Source organism: Chrysochloris asiatica, unplaced genomic scaffold (genome assembly GCF_000296735.1).
Source record: "Chrysochloris asiatica unplaced genomic scaffold, ChrAsi1.0 scaffold00008, whole genome shotgun sequence".
Lineage (NCBI taxonomy): Eukaryota > Metazoa > Chordata > Mammalia > Afrosoricida > Chrysochloridae > Chrysochloris > Chrysochloris asiatica.
The window spans coordinates 15,565,240-15,576,748 of NW_006408526.1; the positions used below are offsets into that span (position 1 = coordinate 15,565,240).

The following is an 11,509-nucleotide window of genomic DNA, read 5'->3' on the forward strand; positions in this document are numbered from 1 at the left end:
AAATCCTATGAAGGTTTGCTAAGTTAGAATGGAGTCCTGGTGTGGCGCTGTACGTTAATGTGCCAGACTGTAAAGACATTTGAACTGCAAGGTCAGTGGTTCAAGCTCACCAGCTGCTCCTTGGAAACCCTATACAGAGTCTCTGTGGGTTGGAATCGACTCGATGGCACTAGACAACAGCAAGAAGTTAGAACAGACTGGACAAAAGTTAACAACAAAAACTATGTAAACCCAACTCAAAAGTTAATAGTTGTCTCTCTTAATCACTTAGCTCATACTTTCCTATCATTAAAAGAGGGTATGCAGTGACAATTCCAGTGGTAGGGTTCAGTTAAATTGTTGTTATTAAGTGCCATTTAGTCTGTTTCGACCCATAGTGACCCTCTATATGGTTTCTGAGGAGTGCCTGGTGAGCTTGAACTGCTGACATTACAGTTCAAACTCTGCAGTCCAGTGCTTAGGAGGAAAATTGAAGAAAATATGGATTAAGTAATGATTTTTTTGTAATTAAGAAAGTGAAGGTTTACTGAAAAGTCTACATCAACAATGTACTATTTACAATTTGTTTTTCAGGTTTTATTTCATAGCAAATTTTCTAGATAATAAGTGAGAATTACTATGATTTGTTGTTGTTATTGTTAAATGCTGTCGAGTCGGTTCTGACTTACAGCAACCCTGTATACAGTTTTCAGGAAGCAGCTGGTGAGCTTGAACCATCGATCTTATGGTTCAAACACAGACCAGTGCATTAGCCGCACTGCCACACAAAGACTTCGCAGGCTTACTATGATTAGAAATCTTAAATTAGCCAGGTCAAGTAAAGAGATTCTACTTTATCTCCTGATGTTTTCTTCAAAATGTACTTTGTTTTATTTTATACAAAAGTGAATTCACCTTTCATTTGCTTTCTCCTATGACGCAGTAAGATAAACACTGGAATGTTCACCACAAGGTCGACAGTTCAGACCCACCAGTCACTCTTCGGAAACCCTATATAAAATCGCTATGTGTCAGATCTGACTCAATGGCACTTTAACAACAACTACCACCACAATAACAATCAGCTGCTCTATGGGAGACACAAAGGTTTACATATTCAGAAGACTTATCTAGGGCTGGAATCACTTCAATAGCAGTGGATTTGGTTTTGGATTTCTGGTCATAACATCATTGCTATGGCAACACATACATTGTGATTCTCATTCTGGATGCCCTAACTGTAGCTCCCCAATCCTGAGTAAGCATCCAAAGCTATGCTAAACATTTACATAGAAATACACATAATGGCATTGAAGAGTAAAGACAACTTGGACTTTTACTTTAAAATATATTGGTAACATTTCACAAGCAAGTTCAGCTTAAGAGAATTTATGGACCAGAATTTTATTTTTACTATTATCATTACTAATGTTTTTGTTTATTTTTTGATTGTTGCTATTAGGTGTCATAGTGACCTTATGCACAACAGGAAAAAACACTGCAAGAGCCTCCGCCATCCTCACAACATTTATTACTCTTGAGCCCTTTGCTGCTGCCATGGTGCCAATCCATCTTGTTGGCGTCTTTCTTTCAATGGCTCTGCACTTTACTAAGCATGATGTCCTTCCCCAGAAACTGATCCCTTCTGATAATATGTCTGAAATATGAGAGACTCTGGTTGTACTTCTTCCATCACAGATTTGTTTGCTCTTCTGTCAGTCCAAGGCACTTTAAGTAGTCTTCTCCAACACCATAGGTTCAATACATCAATTCTTCTACAATCTTCTTTATTCATTGACCAACTCACACATGCATATGCAGTGATTAAAAACACCATGGCTTGGATCAGGCACACCTTACTCTTCAAACTGTTCATTTTTGAACAATGAAAGAGGTCTTGTTTAGCAGATTTGCCTAATACAATAAATATGTCATCTGACTTCTTGACTGCTGCTTCCATGAATGTTGATTGTAGATCCAAGCAAAAGGAAGTCTTTGATAACTTCAATTATTTTTCTGTTTATCATGATATTTATTGATCCAGTTGTGAGGAGTTTTGCTTTTTTTTTCCACATTGAGGTACAATACCGACGGCTATGATGTTTGATCTTCATCAGTAAGTATTTTAAATCCTCTTCACTTCTATAAGCAAGGTTGTATCAATCGCATATCGCAATTGTTCATGTGTCTTCCTCTAATATTAATGCCATGTATCCAATCCTGGTGAGTTTATCCATATAGGAGATGTATATGAGGGTGCTTCAAAAAGTTCATGGAAAAATGGAATGAAATGATAATAGAATTTTTCCACAAACTTTTTGCAGCCACCTTGCATATAATATAAAGCATAGTCCGCAGAGACAAAAACAGAACCATTCTGCAAGTTAAAACTTGCTCATTATTATTTCTGACTATATGAGCCTGTCCATGATTTAACAATATATATGGAAATTCAAAAATCATAGATGTTCTTCTCTGAGATATTCTTGCTTATCTCAAAAGAAGGGAGACTTGATGTCAGTGAGATCTAATTTTTTTTTTTTTTTAACTATGAAACCAGACTTTGCTTTTCTTCTTTTTTTCAAAACTTGTTATTGTTGTTAGGTGCTGTCAAGTCGGTATCAACTCATAGTGACCTATGTATGCACAATAGAATGAAACACTGCTCAGCCCTGTGCCATCCTCACAATTGTTACTATGCTTGAGCCCATTGTTGCTGCCACAGTGCCAACCCATCTCATTTGTGGGTCTTCCTCTTCTTGACTGACTCTTGACTTTTCCGAGCAAGATGTCCTTCTCTAGGGACCAGAGTTATATTTAATCAGTGATTCCCATATTTTTAAGGAGAAGAATCTATTTATAATTCTTACTTAATATTATAAATTTAAATCCAAAAAGAAAACAAAAAACTTAGCTGGAGTAAGTTGACACTGCAAATCAGAGGTTTAGAAGTAAGAGATTGAGGGTTACAGAGACTGGTATATAGTGCTTGACTCTGGAGGAATGAAGTACTAGCAAATTCACACCACTCTCTTATGAAAATAAATTGAGCATAACAGTGAGAGATTCATTGTAGCATCTCTGGTTTAGGATAAGAAATTGGCCTACTTCTACTATAAATAATCCAACAATAAATTATATACAACTTGAAGAAATTTGTAATAATTCCTATTTTGTATAATATGATAAATCCCTCATACACACTTCACATGGGATGATCACTCTTCAAATTCAATAAAAATATTTAACATCAGTCCTGGTATGCCACTGTAGGATAAGCACTAGATTGCTAACCACAATGCTAATGGTTCAAACCCACCAGTCACTCCTCAGAAACCACATTGTTGTTGTTGTTATGTGCTACTGAGTCGGTACTGACTCATAGTGACCCTCTGCACAACAGGATGAAACAATTTGGTTCTGCAGCAACCTCACATTGTTGCTACATTTCAGCCTACTGCTGCTGTCACTGTGCCAATCCATCTAGTTCTTTCTCTTTTTCCCCTATGCTCCACTTTACATAACATATCCTTCTCCAGGGACTTGGTACCTCTTTGACAATGTGTCCTTTATTATACATGTGTATATATATGCAACACACTTCTTTTTTTATATTATGAGAGATGAAGTTTGGCCATCCTGGCTTCCAAGAAGCATTGCTAATCAGAAGGCTGGAGAGTCAAGTCTAACCAGAGGCACCTCAGAAGAAAGTTCTGGTGATCTATATCCAAAATAGCAGCACTGAAAACTGTCTGAAGTGTGTTGCATATATTTACACATGTCTAATGAAGGACAAAGGAGCTCTCGTAGCATAGTGGTTATGAATCGGGCTGTTAACCTCAAGGTCAGCAGTTACAAACAACCATCTGTTCCGCGAGAGAAAGAGGAGGCTTTCTGCTCCTGTAAAGATTTACAGCCTCAGAAACCCTGTACAGGGTTGCTATGAGTCGGAACCTCGGAACTGACTCCACAGCACATAACAACAACAAATAAAGGACATAGGGGGTATTGTTATGGATACTTCCTAGATATAACCCAACACCTTACAGAATTGGTTTACTGTGTTTGAAATTTTAGGACCATAGTGTGGTGGAAAAAGTTGGTCACTTGCCATAGCATAGCACATAAAGTTTATGTTTTACAAAAACAGAGTCTAGGGCCTTAAAAGCTATCTAAGATACAACTAGTCTGCACTTATGTGGAGCAAAAGAGAATGAAGGAAAACAAAGGCTCAATGAAGAAACTAGTCCACAGCACTAAGAACCCATACCAACCACAGCTTCATCTATCTTGAGACCACAAGAACTAGATGTTGCCTACCTACAACTCCTGGTCATTTTATCTTAGGACATAATAGATGATGCCAAATACAATGGGAGAAAACTGTCGAATAAAACTCAAATTCTCAAAAAAGACCAGACTTACTGGACCTGTAGAAAGACCAGAGGAACTCCCAAGCCTATCACCTATCCCTGTTAAATTTGGAACTGAAATCACTCCTGGAGGTCACCTTTCAGCTAAATAACATATTGGCTCATAAAAAAAATATTGCCTATGAGGACTGTGCTTTAAAAAAAAAAAAAAAAATCTATATGAGACCAAATGGTCAACATTTACCCAGAAGCAAATATGAGAAGATAACGAGGAGCAGAGAAAATAGATTAATGGAAATAGAACAATTATATTAGAAATAATGAGAATGTTGACACACAGTAAAAAATGTAACCAAGGTCACTGAATAACATGGGATAGAAATTGTTAGGTGGGAACCTAATTTTCTGTGCAAACTTTCACCAAAATCACAATAAAATATATTTTTTAAAAGAAAACCATATGGAGCATATCTCTACTCTGACACATCTGAAGCTACTATGAGTTGGAATCAACTAGATTATAGCACCTACTTGTCTATTAAAGATAATGCAGCTAAAACAACTTTTTCTGAAGCAGATATATTTTAACCACAACATCCTCAGGGTCATAATATAAGACTACAAAGCAAAGCAGATTGTCTCTTACCAAGTCTGCTTATGTGAAGGTCATACTATAGAAACAAGTTGTTGGTCTAGATAGATTAGCAAAGAAGAAAACCAACAACAACCCTGTAGTTTAATATTGCTAGTTATATTAAAGATATAATACAGTTCCATATTTTAAAAACCAGGGCACTAACATTGTGCAATTCATATGGAATTCTGTATAGATTCCTTGTGCCTGATATATATAGGGCTGAATCACAAGATGCTACCACAGTTTTAATGAGAAATGGTAAAGCGTTTCTAACATCAGACCAACAAATCGTGATTGGCTCCCATTTTCAGTTCTTTTTTATTATGTAACTTGGGAAATTAAAGTGCTCTCACCATTGATCACCTTAGCAATAGTAAGAATGTTTGCATGTAGTCTTTTAGAAAGACAAGAGTCTCTGATATAACAGCATTCTTTACACTTCTTCCCTGGGTCCCAGTTTCCATTAGTCCTCTTTCCTGCCCTTTCCTGCCATCTGAGCTTTGTTTTCAGGCAAATGATGCCTTGTTGATTTCCTATGGTTGATTGTACCGATAAGTATGTTCCTCCCTGGTTTATTATTCTTGATCTGCAGAGGTGGGTTCAGTTTCAGGTTAGAAAAGTGTCTTAAGGGCCACAGTCTCGGGGGTTCCACCAGTGTCTGTCAGATCAGTAAGTCTGGTCATTTTTTATCATTTTGAATTTTGTTCTACATTCTTTTTCCAAAGGGACCTTATTGTGCTCCATTTTCTTGGGGGGGGGGGATAGAGAAAGGCAAACTCTATTATCATCATGTGCACAATTTATAACAAATGACAACTTTATTAAGTTACACTTACACAGTAAGATAGAGTCCTGGTGTGGCGCTGTGGATTAATGCACTGGACTGCAAAGTTGGTTTGAACCACAAGGTTGGCAGTTCAAACTCACCGTCTGCCTTTTGAGAACCCTATACAGAGTCGCTAAGGGTAGGAACTGACTCGACTGCACTTATCAACAAATACAGTACATAAGTAAATGTACTAAGCACTTTATTTGAATATCATGTTATGTGTGTATATGTACTAAGCCCAGACATTCATTACATTACATACATAAGAGTAAATAAATTTAAAATGTACATCAAGGCAGGGTTGTACTATTGAAAGTGAATGTCACTAATTGGTAAGTTGATCTTTAACAATGAAAACGTGAAGAGTTCAGAACCTGTGGGTTTGCTAAACACTGATCAGTTGTGAAGAGATTAGTAAGAATGGGAACTAATGACTACAGTGGGAATGATACTTACCAGTGATGTGAGCTGGGAATGCATTAATTTCTCCTCAGGTTTGTGTTCTTATTTACGTTAGTTATCTTTACTCTAAAAATTAATAATTTAGGGATGGCTTCCTTTACCAAAGTTCACTCAATGCCCCATTCTGCAATTTATGATCAGCAATAAATTGTCATATTCCTGCCACTAGGAAGTAATGATCTAAGTAACAGAATGGGTTTATCAATAACAAACATATAAATAAGTAAATAAAATGAGCCCTTTGCACACAAGAATAAAAGAAATCTTAATTAACAGTGTAATTCGCAACACTAAATTAGTCATAATTTAACTTATAATGAGTCCTGGTGATTGTGTGGTTAAAGCACTCAGCTATTAACCAAAATGCCAGTGGTTTGAATCTATCAGCCACTCTGTGAGAGAAAGATGTGACAGACTTCTTCCATCAAGATGTTGTTGTTGTTAAGTGCCACCGAGTTGGTTCTGAATAGCAAGCCTATAGAGATAGGGTTTCCAATGAAAGGCTGGTGAGTTTGAATCACCGACCTTTAGGTTCAAAACAACCTTGAGGTCCAGTGCTTACCCTACAGTACCACAGCCTTGTAAATACTATGCAGAAATTCTACTCTGTCTTTACAGGGGAGCTATGAATCACAATCAACTTATAGCAATGGGTTTGGTTTTGGTGATTTATAATGCAACAGATATTTTAGCTTAATTTGTTGTTTCTTTATAACTGCCATGCTATAATTCTTCAATTATTGATCTGTAAGTAAGATTAATTTGTGGTTACAAATTGCCTAGAATTCAGTAATTCAATTGTTTTTTTAATAACAAATATCGAGGACTAAGGAATATGGAATTTCCTTACTGAATAATTTTTATCAATGTCAATACTATAAATGTACTCCTAATGAAAATTTACTCACAAGGCAGAAATACCTATATCCTGTACAATGATTTTTAAATTAAAGCAATCATTTCCTATTAGGTTTACATATATTTAAAAAGCATTCTTGCAATCTAATTATCATGACAATTTATGTTTGAAACATTTACTTCAAGGTAATTAAACTCCTTACCTTATAGATATCCAAAAATCCGCACTGGTGGTCAAATCGGGTGTACAGTTCATTCAGCATGCTGATCACTTGCATGGGAGTACACTGGGCACAGATGGCTGTGAAACCAACAATGTCTGAGAAGAGCATGGTGACATCATCAAACTTTCTGGCCTGCACTTGCTGCCCTTGCCACAATTGCTGAGCTACATCACCAGGGAAAATGGAATATAGGAGGTCCACTGTCTTCTTCTTCTCTTCTTCCAGGGCCTGATGAGTTTTCTCTAAAGTTGCCTTCAATTTATCCATCCTCTTCTTCAAGCCATCTTGGGCCTTTGCCTGTTCGCCCACCAAAATGACATCTCGGGTAGCATCATGGATAGGGATGTCTGAGAGATGCAGCCCTCGACCCATGAGTTCATCCAGCTTGTCCACACATGGAGAGCCCAAAAATAAAATGGAATTCGATTCTGGGACATGGATCATTTGTCCTTTGACTTCCATCACCTGTAAAATTAGTATGGATTTAAAGTCAGTGCTATTCATATACTAGCTCCACTGAATTAATATATGAGTGTTATCTGATGAAAAGGAAAAGCAAGAACAGTTTTCATAGCTATATTGACTTTCTTACACAAGCCAATATAAATATGATTTACAACAAGTGTAAAAGTCATGGTGCTGAATAGAAACAATTGCTATTGTGTGCCACCCAGGTACTTTCTAAAGATACTAATGAAATGGAAGGTAAGATCATACAGAAATAAAACAGGAACACAATTGTATTTAATATGAAGTTATTCCCAGGTACACAATGAAACTGGTTTATAGGACAATTCAAAAACTTTCCACTTGTTTACTAAAATGGAATTAAGATATGTTCATCTGCTCAAAGAAGTGCATTTAACTGGTATTAAGATAGCATTCCTTTTGGAAAGTAAGTCCAGAAGATTAAAATGAATCAACATAGTTGCTTGGCCTTACGTGTGTCATTTTCAACTAGCTGTACCCAAACCAAACCGACTACCATTGAGTTGTTGATTTTGACTCAAATTGACTCTGTAAAACCCAGTAGAACTGTTCAATAAGGTTTCCAAGGCTGTTAATATTTACAAAATTATACTACCAAATATTTCTCTTGCAGAGTGGTTGGTGTTCAAACCACTGACCTTTTAGTTAGCAGCCAAGTATTTTAACCACTATGCTACCAAGGCTCTCCAATCAGCTACAGTCCTTTGAAGATTAAGCATTTTTTTCTATTTAGATAATGACTGAATAAGTGGACAATTCTCTCTGTCTTACAGTTTAATTTAAACCAGATATCATTAAGCAGTATTACCAGAAAATATAAACAACCAGCATATTCATACTACTCAGAAATAAATAAGTAAATAAACAAACTAGGATAGCACTAAAGAATCCAGTTACTAAGATAAAGAAGCTGAGGATACAACACCTCAAACCTGTCTCTCCTTACTGTGCCCTTTGACTACGTAACTTGGGGGATTGATGTTTAATGAAAAATGTAATGAATCAAAGATTTATGTTATCTTAGCTTGGTTCTTTAATAAATTGTCAGAGGGAAGACTTAGGATAATGATATTAAAGCAGAGTTATTTGGATTAGAAGTTATTTCAAGAGTTATTTCAACATACATGGAGAGAAAGTTGGTTACAATTAATTGGAAAGAACAGTCTACGATTTGACCAATTGAGACTGTACATTATCAGTTCCATTTATGTAAAAAGCTCCTACCACATGGGAAATGCTAAATAAATGCATTTTCCTTTATTCTTCAAAACATGAAGTAGTTAGCCTACTTGATGAAACTGTAAACATAGGACAAATAAGAGATAAGCGATAATGATTTGGATTTTTAAATGCCTGAGTGTTTTACTTTGTTCCTCCTGCACCATTCACTAAGATCTGGACTATAAAGGAAATACAACTGAATACTTGCTTGATGTTATAATTGCTATGAAGTCAAATATTTACTTTATGTTATGTAAAATTTCTGCTAAAGTTCAGTATTATACTCATCTTTCACACTACTCTCATTTTTCACTGAAGTATTATTACACAGTGTTTTCTGTTTACTAATTACTGCTCTGGGTGTGAGAGAGGACTGATAGGCCATTTTAAAGACATAGCAAGGTGGTGGGGAGCAAAATCGTGAATTAAATATGGCCATTAAGTAGTTTTTTGAAATCTCTGTGTGAACAGACTCAGGGGTGGGGATGGGAACTGTTTACATCCTAAGCTACAGAAAAACAATTCATAAAAGAGAAGTCCTAGAAAATAAAGAAAGAGCCATAGTAATGTAGCAGGTTACTTGTTGGGCTGCTAAAAGCAAGGTCAGCAGTTCAAATCCAGTTCAAATCCTCCAGCCACCCCACTGGAGAAAGATGGAGCTTTTTGCTCTAAATGATTTTCTTTTTTTATGTTTTTAATCAGTGAGGATGTCACAGGACCAGGCAAGGTTTCACTGTGTTGTTCCTCAGGTCACTGTGAGTCAGAACCAATTTAACAACACTTAACAACAGCAATCAGTGGATTTTTCCTTATTTAAGAAATGGAAAAATTCAATTAGAGCATTTGTGTCATTGTTATAAATGCATTTTTATTTTTATCAGAAACAATATAAATTACTCTTGAATTTTTTTTCATTATAATTCTAAATTTAGAAATACACTATGCTCTGGTAAACAATTATATGAACTATGACATTTTAATGCAAATAACTTGCCTGTTTACATTTTATTTTTAGTAACTGAGCCCTCCCCCTTTGCCCTCAAGCCAAGAAGTATATTTGTAAGTGTGTTATGGTACTTTTTTACTTTTATGTTTTTTTTTAATAGCACAGCAGATACTTAAAAAATACCTTGTGAGTATTGTCCTGGTTCATGAAAACAGAAGGCATGTGTTATTTGTATTAAAATGAAGTACATACATAGAGAAAACAGAATTGGGAGGAAATGCTTAAAAGAAACACCTTTCTAAGCTTTTATTGCATCTTAAATTACATTAATATTTCAATAAAATAGAGCAAAAGGCATGAAGAAAATTGTCTTGAAGTTTAAGAAAAGGTTATATTTGACTTGAGGTTACAGTAAAGGTTTAAGTCATCCTACCATGAATCTTGGTTATCAGGATTCAATAACTTACTGCATTACTTCAATGTTTATTTATTCATAGGTTTATCAAAAAGATATTTATCACTGACAACAATAAGTGATTAGAAATTAAGCGGCGCTGTGGGATAATGCGCCAGACTGCAAAAGTGGTTTGAACTGCAAGGTCAGTGGATCAAGCTCACCAGCTGCTCCTCGGAAACAGTATACAGGGTTGCCATGGGTCAAAACCTACTCCATAGCACTTATTAATGTGTCATAGAGGAGTACTAGTATGGCACTGTCGGCTAATGTTTCAGACTGCAAAGTAGTTTGAACTGCAAGGTCAGTGGTTCAAGCTTACCAGCTGCTCCTTGGAAACCCTATACAGGGTCGCTATGGGTCAGAATCGACTCAGCAGCACTTAACAACGTCATACACTCTGGTAGCGTAGTGGTTATGAGTCAGGCTGCTCACCGCAAGGTCAAGAGTTCAAAGCTACCAGTTGTTCTGCAGGAGAAAGATGAGGCTTTCTATTTCGATACAGATTTACAGCCTCGGATACCCTCTACAGGGTCGCGATGAGTCAGAACCAACTCCATGGCACATAACCACTATCAATACCATGTCATGTGATTGCATACTATCCAGCCATACATTTATGAATGTCCTAAACATGAACTAATTCATGCTGTCATATGCCAAGGTCTTACAAGGTAATCATTTGAGACAATGATATAAAAGTTAGGAAAGAAGGATTTAGGAAAGTCAGACCTGGATTTGAACTTCAGCTCTCTTGATATCTAACTCTGTTAATGTCCTAATGTTGAGTACTTTTTCCATTTATAACCTCAGTCTCCTTACCTCTTAAAAGGAGAGGATAATTATTATTTTTAACTTTCTAAATGCTGTGTTTTTAATGGCATTTCCTCTGGAAAGTATTTTCTCTGTGCAAATATATAAATTTTAAATTGCTGATTAAATGCTTATATTTAAAGCAATCAAGGTCAAGGTTTGGTAGATATGGTAAATTAAATTATTTGCTCAACTTGGAAACCACTCAATGGAGATTCTACCTT

General features: G+C 36.1%; 1 protein-coding gene across 1 annotated transcript in view; it reads right to left on the bottom strand.

The window, feature by feature from the left end:
* GUCY1A2 (guanylate cyclase 1, soluble, alpha 2) overlaps positions 1-11,509 on the bottom strand; it is a 385,551-nt gene that overhangs the window by 130,420 nt on the left and 243,622 nt on the right. Inside the window, exon 5 of the mRNA XM_006833793.1 lies at positions 7,342-7,827. Coding sequence (XP_006833856.1) covers positions 7,342-7,827 — 486 coding nt within the window. The remainder of the gene's footprint in view (positions 1-7,341; positions 7,828-11,509) is intronic.